Source organism: Toxotes jaculatrix, chromosome 15, assembly GCF_017976425.1.
Source record: "Toxotes jaculatrix isolate fToxJac2 chromosome 15, fToxJac2.pri, whole genome shotgun sequence".
NCBI lineage: Eukaryota > Metazoa > Chordata > Actinopteri > Toxotidae > Toxotes > Toxotes jaculatrix.
Window position 1 is genome coordinate 389,210 of NC_054408.1, and position 17,536 is coordinate 406,745.

Consider the following 17,536-nt stretch of genomic DNA (forward strand, 5'->3'; position numbering starts at 1 on the left):
AAAATAAGTTTCAGCTGTGAAATCCAAATGGGCCACCAAACACCAATATTGAAGTTTTCTGTTATGTTAAAATACTTCAGTGAAATCAAGTTTTTACAGAATGCTATCTTTAATTTAAAAAAACATTAACCATTTTTTTAATGTCTGTCAGGTGTGCCTGGACCTCCAGTCAATCCAAGAGTCACAGACACAACCAAGACTACAGCCACTCTGAACTGGGGAAAACCTCTTGATAATGGTGGACTTGAAGTCACTGGGTATGTGATTGAGCACAAGAAGGAAGGAACAGAAGAATGGGTTAAGGATACCCCATCGTCTCCCCTTAGGATCACAGAATTTGTTGTTCCTGAGCTTGAAACTGGTGCAAAATACCACTTCAGAATTAGTGCCGTGAATGCTAAGGGGGCAGGTGAACCTGCTGAAACTCAGGAACTGGTTGAAATTGTGGAGCGGGCAGCTGAACCAGATTTGGAGCTGGATGTTGAGCTGAGAAGAACCCTTGTCATCAGAGCTGGCTGCTCCATTCGCCTCTTTGTTCCAATCAAGGGACGTCCTACGCCAACAGTCACCTGGACTAAGGAGGGTGGTCCTGTCCCACGTGCAGTCATTGACAGCACTGAGTCATTTACAATGCTGCTCATTCCTGAGAGTTCAAGGATTGATGCTGGCAAATATGAGCTTACCCTCGAAAACTCAGCTGGAAAGAAGAGTGCAGATATACATGTGAGAGTTTTGGATTCACCTGGACCTCCAATTAACTTAAAACCAGTCAAGATTGACAAAGAAAGCATTACTCTCCAGTGGGAGATTCCTCTCATTGACGGTGGAGCCAAGATCACAAACTACGTCATTGAGAAGAGAGAATCAACACGCAAGGCTTTCGCTACTGTTGTTACAAATTGCCCGAACACTTCCGTCAGGATTGGTGAGCTGGGTGAAGGTTGTGAGTACTATTTCAGAGTATCTGCCGAGAACGAGTATGGCATTGGTGAGGCGGTTGAGACTGCGGATCCAATTCGTGCATCCCAGGCACCAACTCCTCCAGAGAGTATTATTCCTACTGATATCACCAAGAACTCTGTGAGCCTGGCTTGGACGAAACCCAAGCACGATGGTGGAAGCAGAATTTCAGGATATGTCCTGGAGGCCAAGAAGAAGGGAACTGATCAGTGGGCCCACGTAACAACAGTCAAGACCATGGATTTCACAGTGAAAAATCTGAATGAAAATGAAGAGTACATTTTCCATGTAATGGCTGTCAACTTATCAGGGAGAAGCACTCCCCGTGAGAGCAAACCCATTGTTGTAAAGGATTCTACCTCGCTACCAGAGTTTGACCTGCGTGGTGTGTGTCAGAAGACTGTTATTGCCAAGGCAGGAGATGACATCAAGGTTGAAATCCCAGTTATGGGACGTCCTAGACCAACTATCTCTTGGCTGAAGGACGGCGCAGCCCTAAAGCTCACACAGAGAACCAACGTTGAAACTACTGCTGCTACTGTTATCCTCAGCATCAATGAATGCAACAGAGCTGACAGTGGTGTATACAACATGACAGCAAAGAACATCGTTGGTTCTGTGACAGATAATATCACCGTCAAAGTACATGATGTACCTGGGCCACCCAAGGGACCAGTTAAGATTGTGGAGATATCGCGTACCTATTGCATCTTTGCATGGGACACTCCTGAAAACGACGGAGGCGTGCCAATCAATAATTACGTGATTGAGATCAGAGACACAACTTCCCAAACATGGACAGAGCTGTCTTCCACCGTCATCCGTACAATGTTTAAAGCCATTCGCTTAACCACGGGATCGGAGTACCAGTTCAGAGTAAAGGCTAAGAACAGATATGGTGTTGGACCTCCCATCACCTCAGAAGCAGTGGTGGCTGCCTATCCATTTAAAGCCCCTGGACCCCCCGGTACACCTAGTGTTGTTTCATTTACCAAGGACTCTATAACAATTGGCTGGAATGAGCCTGTGTCTGATGGTGGAAATGAAGTCATTGGTTATCATGTTGAAAGGAAAGAAAGAAGCAGCATTATGTGGCATAAGATCAGCAAGGGTCTTGTGAAAGGAAATATCTTTAAATCCACTGGGCTTGAAGATGGAGTTGCCTATGAGTTCCGTGTCATGGCTGAAAACATGGCTGGAATCGGTAAGCCCAGCAAAGCCTCCGAAGCAATACTGGCCTTGGACCCTGTAGACCCACCCGGTCAGCCTGTGCCAATATTTGTCAACAAGAATGTTATCACTATCCAGTGGACAAAGCCCGAGTATGATGGTGGCTTCAAAATCACTGGCTACATAGTGGAGAAGAGAGAACTGCCTACTGGTCGATGGATCAGAGCCAACTTCACTAACATCATTGAGACAGCATTCACTGTAAGTGGACTCACTCAAGATGCCTCCTATGAATTCCATGTCATAGCCAGAAACTCAGCAGGTGCAGTAAGTGTGCCATCTGAACCCTCAGACCCAATTATCTGCAAAGATGACATCATTGAGCCACGCATTATGGTTGACGCAATCTTTAAGGATGTTGTACTACTGAAGGCAGGAGAGTCCTTCAAGCTTGATGCTGACATTGCTGGTCAACCAACGCCATCTATGGTTTGGACCAAGAATGGAAAGGAGGTTGAGAACACAATGAAATTGGAGGTTAAGTTTACTGAACTGACAACTACTCTAACCAACAAGGACTCTACCAGATCAGATGGGGGAGAATTTGTTTTGACTGCCACTAATGTCGGTGGATTCGCTAAGCACATCTTTAATGTTAAAGTGCTTGACAGACCCGGACCACCAGTTGGACCTCTAAAGGTGACTGATGTCACAGCAGACAAGTGTGTACTGACCTGGGCTCCACCTGCAGATGATGGCGGGGCCAAGATTGAAGGATATGTGGTTGAGAAGCGTGAGTCAAGCAGACTGGTTTGGACCAATGTGGTTTCAGATCTTCAGGTTACACAATATAAGGTGACCAAGTTGCTTAAAGGAAACGAATATATCTTCAGAGTAATGGCAGTAAACAAATATGGACTTGGTGAGTCTCTTGATTCAGAGCCCACTCTTGCAGACAACCCATATAGGGTTCCTGATCCTCCAGAGAACCCTGAAGTGACAGCTATCACTAAAGATTCAATGGTTCTTATGTGGCAAGCACCTAAGAGTGATGGTGGAACTCCAATCACCAACTACAATGTTGAACGGAAAGACAGAATAGGCCTACGCTGGGTCAAATGTAACAAGAGGAAGATCAAAGACCTTCAGTTCAAGGCCGCAGGCCTTGTTGTCGGGCATGAATATGAATTCAGAGTAACTGCTGAGAATGCTGCTGGAGTGAGTGCACCAAGTGTCTCCAGTCCATTCTACAAGGCAACTGATGCACTATACAAGCCAGGGGCTCCATGCAACCCTAGAATCTTGGACACAACCAAGTCCTCAATTACTGTTGCCTGGAACAAACCTGTATATGATGGTGGCTCTGACATCACTGGCTACATTGTGGAGACCTGCATCCCATCTGAAAAAGAAGACGAGGAGGAGTGGACCATTGTGACACCCAAAGAAGGTCTCCTTGCTACCTCATTCACCATTATTAACCTGAAGGAGAACCAGGAGTACAAGATCAACATCTCTGCTATCAACAGTGAAGGAATTGGAGAAGCAGCATCTGTACCTGACAATACAAAGGCAGAGGACAGGCTTCTCCCACCTGAGATTGATTTGGATGCTGAGCTACGTAAGGTTATCAGCCTTAGAGCTTGCTGCTCACTTAGACTGTTTGTGCCTATCAGAGGCAGACCGGCTCCTCAGGCTAAATGGACCAAAGGGGATGGTGAGGCTATTGAGAGGGCAACTATTGACAGCACAACATCGTACACGTCACTTGTGATTGAAAATGTCAACAGATTTGACAGTGGAAAGTATAATCTTACAGTTGAAAACAGCTCTGGCTCCAAGACGGTTACAGTCCAAGTCAAGGTGCTTGATACACCAAGCGCCCCACAGAATCTGAAGATTACTGCCGTAACAAATGAAGCTGTCACTCTGACCTGGGATCCACCAGTGAATGATGGAGGAGTTAAGATTAAGAACTATATTGTTGAAAAACGCGAGTCCACAAGGAAAGCCTATGCCACAGTCAATGCTCTCTGCCATCATACCACCTTCACAGTTGGCCAGCTCCTGGAAGGATGCAACTATTACTTCAGAGTTTTGGCTGAGAATGAGTATGGCATTGGCTTGCCCATTGAGACTGGTGAATCAGTTAAAGTGTCTGAGAAACCACAGCCACCTGGCAAAATCACTCTTAAGGATGTTACCAAAAGCAGCGTCACCCTCTCCTGGGAGAAGCCAGAGCATGATGGTGGCAGCAGAGTAGGTTGTTATGTTGTTGAGATCCAGCCCAAGGGTGTTGATAAGTGGACCCAGGCTGTTATAGTAAAGGAAACAGAAGCTACAATTAGTGGACTTAATGCAGGTGAAGAATACATGTTCCGTGTAGCCGCAAGAAATGAGAAGGGAACAAGTGACCCACGTCAAATTGGTGTGCCTGTGATCGTGAAAGATCTTGTTATTGCACCTGTTGCCAAAATGTTGTTCAACACATTCAGTGTGTTGGCAGGAGAAGACCTGGCAGTGGAGGTTCCATATGTTGCACGTCCCAAAGCAGCTATCTCCTGGGTAAAGGATGGTCAGCCTCTGAAGAGAACTACAAGAGTAAACTTTGGTGCAACAGACACAATGTTGAATCTCAACATAAAAGAGGCTACTAAAGATGACGTTGGACACTACCTCATTACTCTTAGCAACACAGCTGGAGAGACAACTGCAAGCATTGGCATCGTTGTTCTTGACAAACCTGGCCAGCCAAGCGGTCCAGTTAAGGTGGAAGAGGTCACTTCTGACAACATAACCATCTCCTGGAACCCACCAGAGTACGATGGTGGTTGCACCATCAAACACTACATTGTGGAAAAAAGAGACACATCCACAACTAACTGGATGGTTGTATCTCCTAACCTTGCGAGAACCAAAATCAAGGTAGGCAGACTGAAAACTGGCTCTGAGTATCAGTTTAGAATCACAGCAGAAAATCGATATGGAAAAGGCCCAACTCTTCAATCAGAGTGCATTGTGGCTCAGTACCCATACAAGCTCCCGGGACCCCCAGGAACACCATCTATTGCTGCCTGCACCAAGGACAGCATGGTGGTGACCTGGAATGAACCTGTGAATGATGGTGGAAGTGCTATCTTGGGCTACCATCTTGAACGGAAAGAGAGAAACAGCATCCTGTGGGTCAAACTTAACAAGTCTCTCATTACTGACCAAACCTTCAAGACAACTGGTTTGGAGGCAGGAATGGAGTATGACTACAGAGTTTATGCAGAAAATATTGTCGGAATAGGCAAAGTGAGCAAAGTGTCTGAGGGTCATGTTGCTAGAGACCCCTGTGATCCCCCTGGAACCCCAGAGGCAACAAAGATCAGTAAAGACTCTGTGACCATTGTTTGGACCAAGCCTGAGTATGATGGTGGTGCAAAGGTTACAGGTTACATTGTGGAAAAGAAGGAGCTTCCTGAAGGTCGTTGGCAGAAGGCAAACTTTACCAACATCATCGAGACAGAATACGTTGCAACTGGCCTTGTGCAGGACAATCAGTATGAGTTCCGTGTCATTGCTAGAAATGCTGCTGGTGTTTTCAGTATTCCTTCTTACAGCACTGGTCCCATCACTGCCAGGGATGAAATTGAACCACCACGCATCAGCATTGACCCAGAGTACACACAGACCATTGTGGTTAATGCTGGAGACAGCTTCAAGATTGATGCTGATGTTCATGGCAAACCATTGCCCTCTATCCACTGGATGAAGGGAGAGCAGGAACTGGGCAACACTATTCATAGAGAAATTAAGAACACGCCAACCAAAGCTTATATATCCGTCAAGGAAGCTAAACTTTCTGATGGAGGCCAATACACTCTGCTGTTGAAAAACCCAGGAGGTGAAAAGGCTGTACAGGTCAGTGTGATTGTTCTAGATAAACCTGGAGAACCACAAGGACCTCTTGTCATTACAGGAATAACCAAAGACCGATGTTGCCTTGCTTGGAAACCACCGATACAAGATGGTGGCAGCAAGATCTCTCACTACATTGTGGAGAGGAGAGAGACAAGCAGACTAGTCTGGACTGTCGTCAACCCAAAAGTGGAAAATGTTTGTCTAAATGTCACTAAACTCCTGGAAGGAAATGAGTACATCTTTAAGGTCCATGCTGTCAACCAGTTTGGAGTGGGTGCACCACTTGAATCTGCTGCTGTCATCATCAAAGATCCGTATGTGCCCCCTGGTTCACCAAAGAGCTTAGAGGTTTCAGATGTTAAAAAAGATTCAATGATGCTCACCTGGGAGGCTCCCTCTGAAGATGGCGGTAGCGTCATCACTGGATACATAATAGAGAAACACGACAAAGAGGGTGTCAGATGGACCAGATGCAACAGACAAACTGTCACTGACTTGACTTTCAAGGTCACTGGACTCCTGGAAAGCCACATGTACGAATTCAGAGTTGCTGCTGAGAATGCCATTGGTGTTGGTGAACCAAGCTCCCCTACTGTGTTCTACAAAGCCCTTGATCCCATCTTCAGGCCTGGTCCACCACACAATCCGAGAGTTACTGACACTACTAAAACATCAGTATTCCTGTCATGGGGCAAGCCTCTCTGTGATGGAGGCTGTGAGATTCAGGGTTACATTGTTGAGTGCTGCGCTACCACCTTGCAAGCTGAGGCCCCAGAAGCCGTTGCTGCAGAGCCAACTGCTACAGATGCACCTGCTGAGGAGTGGATAATGTGCACGCCACCAACAGGTATCAAGAAGACCAAGTTTGAAGTTGCCAACTTGAAGGAAAACCAGGCATACAAGTTTAGAGTGTGTGCTGTCAACAAAGTTGGAGTTGGTGATCATGCTGATGTCTTTGGAGCTGTTGTTGCCCAAGATAGGGCAGAAGAACCAGATCTTGACATTGACCCAGAACTGAGAAAGATTGTGACCATCAAAGCTGGAGCTTCCCTTAGGCTGTTTATCCCCATCAAAGGAAGGCCCACTCCTACCATCAAGTGGAACAAGGACGAAGCTGCCCTTAAAGAGACTGCTCAAATTGAGGTGACCAGCAGTTACACATCCCTTGTAATTGACAAGATGAGCAGGAACGACAGTGGAAAATACACAGTTACTGCAGAGAACTCAAGTGGAACCAAATCAGCATTTGTTGTTGTCCGTGTTCTCGACACACCTAGTGCTCCTGTCAACCTGAAAGTGAAAGAAATTACAAACCAGTCAGTGACACTGGCATGGGAACCACCTCTGTTGGATGGTGGATCCAAGATAAAGAACTACATTGTTGAAAAGAGAGAAAGCACACGCAAAACATATGCAGCTGTTGTAACAAACTGTCATGCTCTTTCGTGGAAGATTGAGCCACTCCAGGAGGGTTGTAGTTACTACTTCCGAGTCATTGCTGAGAATGCACATGGTGTTGGCCTGCCTGCAGCAACCGTTGACCCTCTTAAGGTCTCAGAGGTGCCCCAGTCTCCGAAGAACTTGATTGTTACAGACCAAACCAAAACAAGTATCTCTTTGGCCTGGGAGAAACCTGAGTATGATGGTGGCAGCAGAGTCATGCAGTATTTGCTTGAGGTGCAGCTTAAGGGCCAGGAGAAGTGGTCTGGTGTTAACACATTTAAGACAATGGAGGCTACTGTTTCTAATCTGAACCCAGGAGAGGAATATCTGTTTAGAGTTACAGCCATCAATGATAAGGGTAAAAGTGACCCCAAAGTCCTTGCTGGTCCAGTAATGACAAAGGACTTGGTCTTTGAGCCTGATGTTCGACCATCATTCAGCAACTACAGTGTCCATGTGGGCAAAGACCTGAAGATTGACATTCCCATCTTTGGACGTCCTAAACCAAAAGTCACATGGACTAAAGATGGAGCTCCTTTGAAGTTCACCACGAGAGTCAACATTCTCAATACACCAACACATACAACACTCAGCATTAAGGAGGCAGCAGGTGATGACGGTGGCATGTACAGTATAAATGTTGCTAACTCAGTTGGAGAAAAGGACACAACAGTTGAAATCATTGTTCTTGACAAGCCTGGTCCTCCATCTGGCCCTGTGAGGTTCGATGAAATCACAACACAGAGTGTCACTATTTCATGGGATCCACCAAAACACAATGGTGGCTGCCAGATTTCAAACTACATTGTGCAAAAGAGAGATACTACTACAACAACATGGGAAAATGTCAGCATCAACTGTGCCAGAACCACCATCAAAGTGCCTAGACTAAAGACTGGAAACGAGTACCAGTTCAGGATCATCGCTCAGAACCGATATGGCAAGAGTCATGGCCTGGATTCATCTGCTGTAGTCGCTCAGTACCCATACAGAGAGCCAGGTCCCCCAGGCACTCCGTTCATCTCTTCTCTCTCTAGGGACCACCAGATTGTTGAGTGGCATGAGCCTGTTACAGACGGAGGCAGCCCTGTCCTTGGCTACCATCTTGAGAGGAAAGAGAGGAATAGTATTCTCTGGGTCAAGATCAACAAGACACTTATTCATGAGACTAGTTTCAAGAGTCACCCCTTAGAGGAGGGTGTTGAGTATGAATACAGGGTTTATGCTGAAAATATTGTTGGCATTGGCAGGTGCAGTAAAGTCTCAGAGGGCTGCATTGCCCGTGATCCATGTGATCCTCCTGGTGCACCAGAGGCCGTGCATGTGACCAAAGATACCATTGTCATTCAGTGGACTAAACCAGAGTATGATGGTGGCAGTAATATAACTGGCTATACTGTGGAGAAGCGTGATTTGCCAGAGGGCAGGTGGGTAAGGGCGAATTTCACTAATGTGATTGAGACCCAATTTACTGTGACTGGGCTGACAGAAAATGCACAGTATGACTTCAGAGTCATTGCTAAAAATGCTGTGGGCACCACCAGCAAGCCATCTTACAACAGTGGACCAATCACTGCAAACGATATGGTGGAGGCACCCAAATTTTCCATTGACCCCGCATTCACCAAGACCATTATCATCAACGCCGGAGAGACATTCAAGCTAGATGCCGATGTCCGTGGAAAGCCACTGCCTACGATCCAGTGGTTCAAGGATGAAAAACCAATCGAGAATACACTCAGACTAGAAATCAAAAACACAGAAAACCATGCAATGATTGTCATTAAGGATTCTGTTAGAATTGATGGTGGAATGTACATGCTCCAGCTGACAAATGAAGCTGGCAGTGAAACTGTACCATTTAAAGTTGTGGTCCTGGACAGGCCAAGTCCATGTGAAGGACCCCTCCAAGTCACCGGAGTAGCTGAAGATAGATGCACCCTGGTATGGCGTGCCCCTCTACATGATGGAGGTAGTCCCATTACACATTACATCATTGAGAGAAGAGAGACCAGCCGTCTAGCTTGGACTATTGTTTCTAACCGCTGTGACACAACATGCTACAGAGTCACCAAATTACTGGAAGGCAATGAGTATATGTTCCGTGTCATGGCAGTTAACAGTTATGGTGTCAGTGAGCCACTGGAGTCTGGTGGAGTGATTATGAAGACCCCATTCATTCCTCCTTGTCCACCTCACATTGAGGATGTATCCAACATTGCCCATGATGGCATGACCATCACTTGGTCTGCCCCCGAAAATGATGGTGGCAGTGAGATCACCAATTACATCATTGAAAAGAAGGACAGAGCTGGAATCAAATGGACCAGATGCAATAGGCAGAAGGTCACTGATCTCTCCTTTAGAGTCACAGGCCTAACCACCGGCCATGAGTATGAGTTCAGAGTGGCTGCTGAGAATGTAGTTGGAGTGGGAGAGCCAAGCCTTCCAAGTTCATACTACAAGGCCTGTGATCCCAAGTACAAACCTGGTGCCCCGGCATATGTGAATGTAACTGACTCCTCAAAGAGTTCTATTACAGTGTCATGGGGCAAGCCACTGTCTGATGGTGGCAGCCCCATTCAAGGATACATTGTTGAAGTCTGCAAGGCTGAGGAGGAAGAATGGACCATGGTTACTCCACCCACTGGTCTGCGTGTCAACAAATATGAAATTACCAAACTTGCAGAGGGTCAGGAGTACAAAATCCAGGTGTGTGCTCTGAACAAACTGGGAGTTGGTGAGCCAGCAATTCTTTCTGGAACATCTAAGCCAGAGGAAAGGGTGGACCCACCACAGATCCACCTCGACTCTGAGCTGAGGAAGGGCATCAATGTGAAAGCCGGTGGATCTGTTAGAATCTATGTTCCATTTAAGGGAAGGCCAACACCTGAAATTAAGTGGACTAAGGATGAAGGAAACCTGACAGAAAAGGCAGTGGTTGAGAAGGCTCTCAACTTCACACAGCTGTCCATTGACTCATGTGACAGAAGTGATTCAGGAAAATACACCTTAAGCCTGACAAACAGCAGTGGCACTGTGTCTGAGGTTATTGCTGTTAAAGTCCTGGACACACCGGGAGCACCACAGAAGCTTGTGGTTAAAGATGTTAAAAAGGACTCTGTCACTCTTGTATGGGATGCCCCACTGATCGATGGAGGCTCTAAAATCAAGAACTATGTCATTGACAAACGTGAGTCAACCAGAAAGGCATATGCAAATGTGTCTACGAAATGCACCAAGACAACATTCAAAGTTGAGAACTTGATTGAAGGTGCTATGTACTACTTCAGAGTCATGGCTGAGAATGACTATGGAGTCGGCCAAGCTATTGAAACAAAGACAGCTTCCAAGGCCTCCGAGGTCCCACTGCCAGTTGGAAAAGTCTTTCTCACCGATGTCACTAAAGCTAGTGCCTCACTGGCCTGGGAGAAACCTGAGCATGATGGAGGCAGTAGAATTGGTGGCTACCTAATTGAGATGCAGCCTAAGGGTACAGATAAGTGGGGAGTTGCAACAAACACAAAGACATGTGAGGGCACTGTCACAGGACTCACAGCTGGAACAGAATACCTATTCCGTATTATTGCTTACAATGAGAAGGGAAAGAGTGAACCAAAGGCACTTGCTGCACCTGTTATTGCCAGTGACATGACCATGGAGCCAAGCATTAAGATGCAATTCAACACTTACAGTGTATCAGCTGGAAAAGATCTTAAGTTGGAGTTCCCTGTGCTTGGCAGGCCCAAACCTAGAGTCACTTGGACCAAAGATGGTCAACCTCTAAAGGTGACATCAAGAGTCAATGTGGTAAATACTCCAGAAACAACTACAATTCAGATTACTGAGGCATGCAAAGAGGACTTTGGTAAATACTCCATTACAGCAACCAATACTGTGGGCACAGTCACTGAGGATGTGTCTGTCATTATCCTTGACAAGCCAGGTCCACCAACAGGTCCAGTCAAGGTTGTTGAAGTGAGCAACACCTTTGTCCATCTCGCCTGGGAGCCCCCAGGTTACACAGGTGGATGCCAGGTGAAGAACTATATAGTGGAGAAGAGAGAAACCACCACCACGACATGGCAGTCAGTCACCACACAGCTTGCTAGAACAGCATTCAAGGTCACCAAGCTGAAGACTGGTGCAGAATACCAGTTCAGAATTATAGCTGAAAACAGATATGGAAAGGGCGTGCCTCTGGACTCCAAGGCCATTGTTGTGCAGTATCCATACAAACCACCAGGGCCTCCAGGAACACCATACGTCAAATCTGCAACGAAGGAAATGATGGTCATTGAATGGAATGAGCCAGTCAATGATGGTGGCAGTGCAGTTATTGGTTACCATCTGGAAAGTAAGGAGAGAAGCAGCATTCTGTGGAACAAACTGAACAAGACTCTCATCACTGATACTCAGTTCAAGATCTGCAATCTGGAGGAGGGTGTTGGATATGAATTCAGAGTTTATGCTGAAAATATTGTTGGCATTGGTAGATGCAGTAAAGTGTCTGAGTCCTTCGTTGCTCGTGACCCATGTGATCCTCCTGGTGCTCCTGAAGCTGTATCTATTTCAAAAAATCTAATCAAGATTCAGTGGACCAAGCCTCAGTATGATGGTGGCAGCAAAGTGAACGGATATATTGTGGAGAGGAAAGATCTCTCCTCCCCTGATGGGCATTGGGTGAGAGCTAACTTCACTAATATAACTGAGACTGAGTATACCGTCACTGGTCTGACAGAGAATGAGCAATACGAATTTAGAGTTATTGCAAGAAATGCAGCCGGAGTCTTCAGCGAGCCATCAGACAGCTCTGGACCTATTACTGCTACTGATGAAATTGAACCACCAAGGGCCTCAATGGATCCCAAGTACAAGGATGTGATTGTTGTCAATGCTGGAGAACACTTGGTTCTTGATGCAGACATCTATGGAAAACCGATTCCTGATGTCGTCTGGCTTAAAGAGGGAAAGGAAATGGACAAAGCCCTGCGCATTGAAGTGAAAACTACACCAAAGCGTGCAGCCATAACCATAAAGGATGTAACCAAGCTAGACAGTGGCCACTATGACCTTGTCCTCAAAAATCTGGGTGGTACAAAAACCTTCCCAATCACTGTCAAAGTTCTTGATAAACCAGGTCCACCTACTGGACCCATGAAAGTGACAGGAGTCATGGCTGACAAGTGCATTCTTGCCTGGTCTGAACCAACTCTGGATGGTGGGGCGAGTGTCACTCACTATATCTTAGAGAAGAGAGAGACAAGCAGGTTGTCCTGGACAGTGGCTGCTCCAAATATCAAGGGTCTGTATCATAAACTAACAAATTTGCTCCCTAGAAATGAATACATTTTCAGAGTCAGAGCAGTGAACAAATATGGTGTTGGTGACTATCTTGAGAGTGAACCCGTCATTGCACGCAATCCATATAAGCCACCAGGTGCTCCTGGAACTCCAGAAGCCAGTCAAATCACAAAGGATTCTATGGTTCTATCGTGGACCGTTCCAGAACAGACTGGTGGAGCTGAAATTGAAGGCTACCACCTTGAAAAGCGTGACAAAGATAGTGTAAGGTGGACAAAATGCAACAGACAAAAGCTGACCGACACCCACTTCAAGGTCACAGGTCTGATGACAGATCACTTCTACGAGTTCCGTGTTGCTGCTGAAAATGAGGCTGGAATAGGAGACCTCAGTGAATTGTCCCTGTTCTACAGAGCATGTGATGCTACAACACCACCTGGGCCTCCACACCATCCCAAAGTGACAGACTACACAAAGTCTTCCGTGTCTCTGTCATGGGGCAAACCTGACTTTGATGGTGGTGCCTACGTCAAGGGCTACATTGTTGAAATGAGAGAGTACACAGAAGTGCCTGGATCAACAGAAGAGGCAGAAGTAGCACCAGCAGTCGAGGCACAAGCTGAAAAAGAATGGACCATGTGCACTCCACCTACTGGTATTCAGGCCACTAAACTCACTATCACAGACCTTAAGGAGGGCGGAGAATACCAGTTCCGCGTTTGTGCTATCAACTCTGAGGGAGTAGGAGAGGCTGCTAGTGTCAGTGGCACTGTGGTCACTTCTGACAGGGTAGAAGCACCAGAGATTGAGCTGGATGCTGATCTCAGAAAGGTTGTATCTGTCCGTGCTGGTGGAACTCTGCGTCTGTTTGTCACCATCAGAGGAAGGCCTGAACCTGCTGTGAAATGGGAGAAGGTTGAGGGTACTCTCACGGAGCGTGCTGCAATTGACACCACTGCTTCATACACCATGCTCGTCATAGACAACGTCAACCGCTTTGACAGTGGAAAATACTCACTAACACTGGAGAACAGTAGTGGTACAAAATCTGCTATTGTTGCAGTGAGAATTTTGGACACACCAAGTGCACCACAGAAATTTGCTGTGAAGGAGGTCAAGAAGGATTCAGTGACTCTTGCCTGGGATGCGCCACTCACTGACGGTGGTTCTAAAATCACAAACTACATTGTAGAGAAGAGAGAGTCTGTCAGGAAGGTCTATACTACTGTCACCAGCAACTGCACAGCCAACTCATTCAAGATTGAAGAGCTGCCTGAGGGTGGTATTTTCTACTTCAGAGTCTGTGCTGTTAACGAATATGGCCAAGGACAGATGGTTGAAACCAAAGAAATCAAAGTATCTGAGGTACCTCTGCCACCAAGCAAGGTTACCCTTGTAGATCTGACAAAGACCAGTGTGTCACTGGCATGGGACAAACCTGCTCATGATGGTGGAAGCAAAGTAATGTGCTACAATGTAGAATTTAAGCCTAAGAGTGGAGATAAATGGGGCACAGCATGCACAGTCAAGGTGCCTGAAGCGACTATTCCTAATCTGACTCCTAATGATACCTATTTATTCCGAGTTGTTGCAATCAATGAGAAAGGAAAGAGTGAGCCAAAGGATCTTGGCTTGCCTGTGGTTGCAAAGGATGTTGCAATAGAACCATCTGTCAATTTACTGTTTACTACGTACAGTGTGAAGGCTGGAGAAGACCTCACTCTTGAGGTTCCTGTAAGAGGCAGGCCAAAGCCTGTTGTATCCTGGAAGAAGGATGGCCTTCCTTTAAAGCAAACATCATCAGTGACCATCTTAAACACAGCAACCTCTTCCAAAATACTAATAAAAGAAGCTAGCAGAGATCATGTTGGCAAGTATGAAATCACTCTGGCCAACACAGCAGGAACTGTCACAGCAGATATTGGAATCGTTGTCCTTGATAAGCCAGGTCCACCTAAAGGATTTAAGGTGGATGCTGTGACTTCTGACAGCATCACACTGTCCTGGTCACCACCAGATTATGATGGTGGCTGTTCCATCAGTAATTATATCGTGGAGAAGAGAGACACAAACACACAAGAATGGCAGATGGTAGCAAGTAATGTTGCCAGAACATGTTTCAAGGCTTGCCGCTTGACACATGGTGCAGAGTACCAATTCCGCATCTATGCAGTCAACCGTTACGGAAAGAGTACGTATCTGGATTCATCTGGAATTACAGCTCAGTATAACTTCAAACAACCTGGACCTCCTTCCACACCTATAGTGAAGTTGGCGACCAAGTCTTACATGTTGGTGACTTGGAATGAGCCAGTCAGTGATGGTGGTAGTCCTGTTCTGGGCTACCATCTGGAGAGGAAAGAGCGTTCTAGCATTCTTTGGACAAAGATGAACAGAGGAATGATCAAAGACACAGAATACAAGGTCAATGGAATTGAAGAGGGAATGATGTATGAATACCGTGTCTATGCTGAAAATATTGCTGGTATTGGTAAATGCAGCAAAGCTTGTGAAGCTGTAGCAGCCAGAGATCCATGTGATCCTCCAGGCACACCTGTGGTCACTGCTGTTACCAGAACATCTGTCTCCTTGTCTTGGGATAAACCAGAGTACGATGGTGGAGCCAAGGTTTCTGGCTACATCATTGAACGCAGAGACCTCCCTGAGGGACGCTGGACAAGATGCAACTTCACCAATGTGCCTGAGACCCACTATGATGTGACAGGCTTAACAGAAAACAGCCAGTACATCTTCCGTGTCATTGCCAAGAATGCAGCTGGATTGTTCAGTGAACCGTCTGACAACACTGGGCCCATCACTGTCAAGGATGATGTAGATCCACCACGTATCATGATGGATGTCAAGTTTAGAGAGAAAGTGTTTGTGAAAGCAGGTGAAACTCTGAAGATTAATGCTGACCTTGCTGGACGTCCTGCTCCTGTCATTTCCTGGACAAAGGATGGCAAAGAGATTGAGCTGAGAGCTAGAATTCAGATTGTTTCAACCGATACCAGCACTTCTGTCATTGTCAAGGACTGCATCAGAAGAGATTCTGGACAGTATGCCCTGACTCTACAGAATATTGCTGGAACAGTTACCATGCCAATAAACTGTGTGATTCTTGACAAGCCAGGTCCCTCAGCAGGACCTCTGCAGATCACAGGTCTCACAGCTGAGGAGTGCACTCTGTCATGGGGTACTCCTCAGGAGACCGGTGGTGCTGATATCACACATTACATTGTTGAGAAGCGTGAGACCAGCCGCTTGGCATGGACACTGGTGAAGACAGACATCACAAAAACATACTATAAAGTCACAGGACTGCTAAAGGGCAATGAATATATCTTCAGGGTTTTGGCTGTCAACAAGTTTGGACCTGGTGAGGCTCTGGAGAGTGAGGCTGTAAAGGTAACAGATCCATACACTTTTGCCACCGCTCCAGCTGGTGTTGATATCACTGCTATAACTGGAGATTCAATGACCCTCACGTGGTGCAAGCCAGCCAATGATGGAGGCAGCCCCATTACTGGATATATAATTGAGCGCCGTGAGAAAACAGGTATGCGCTGGGTCCGTGTGAACAGAGATCCAGTTGTTGAATGTACCACAGTGGCAACCAAACTGCGCAAGGGTTGTGAGTATGACTTCAGAGTCTATGCTGAAAACGCTGCTGGTCTGAGTCCCCCAAGTGAACCATCTGCAACTTTCAGAGCAATGGATCCTCTGGTTGTTCCTTCTCGGCCCACCAAGCCAAAAATTGTCAGTTCAACCAAGAACAGTGTGTCCATTGTCTGGAAACCACCAACAGATGATGGTGGTGCTCCCATCCTTGGATACAGTGTAGAATACAGGGACTACATCCGCAAACCAGAGCCAGAGGTTGAGGGAGAAGAGGATGAATATGAGGAGGAGGAAGAGGAAGAAGTGCCTGAACCACCTGAAGAACTAGCAAGATGGGTTGAGGCTATCCCTCTGACCAAGAGCTTGGAATTCACAATCACGGGACTAAAGACAGATGCAGAATATGAATTCTCTGTCAAGGCTATAAACAAAGTTGGCAGCAGTGTCCGTAGCCCATATTCAGATGCAGCTGCAGCAATGGACAGAACTGCAGAGCCATCATTTGATGTTGACATTGAGATGCGTAAAGTACTTATTGTTAAGCATAGCACAGCATTTACTCTAAATGTACCCTTCAAGGGCAAACCTGTACCATCAGTGGAATGGGCCAAGGAGGGCGTTGATCTAAAGGTCAGAGGAAGCATTGAATCAACAGATTCAAGCACCTCACTGACTATTGAAAAGTCAACTAGAAATGACTCTGGAGAGTACTGTGTCACTATTGAATCACCACTCGGAAAAGCTACATTGCCCTTGACTGTCAAGGTGCTTGACTCTCCTGGACCCCCAGTCAATGCTAAAGTTTCTGCAGTGACTAGAGATTCTGCAACCCTCACTTGGGAGGCTCCAGAAAATGATGGTGGCGACCCAGTGAAGGCCTACCATGTGGAAAAACGTGAAGCCAGTAAGAAAGCCTGGGTGTCTGTGACCAGCAACTGTCACGCACTTACTTACAAGGTGGAAGACTTGCAGGAGGGAGCCATATATTACTTCAGAGTTATTGGAGAAAATGAGTATGGAGTGGGTGTCCCTCAGGAAGTCAAGGCTGGAACCAAGATTACAGGTAACATAAGAACTTATTCTCTTCAAAGTTGATTTTATACAACTTTTATCACTTCAACAAAATGTGCTT

At 46.3% G+C, this 17,536-nt stretch overlaps 1 protein-coding gene across 8 annotated transcripts in view; it reads left to right on the plus strand.

Annotated features, from left to right (window-relative positions):
* Window positions 1-17,536, plus strand: part of ttn.1 (titin, tandem duplicate 1) — a 159,046-nt gene that overhangs the window by 114,147 nt on the left and 27,363 nt on the right. For all 8 annotated transcript variants that reach the window (XM_041056637.1, XM_041056638.1, XM_041056639.1 and 5 more), the window contains one exon: window positions 152-17,467. In XM_041056637.1, the coding sequence (XP_040912571.1) occupies window positions 152-17,467 (17,316 nt within the window). The remainder of the gene's footprint in view (window positions 1-151; window positions 17,468-17,536) is intronic.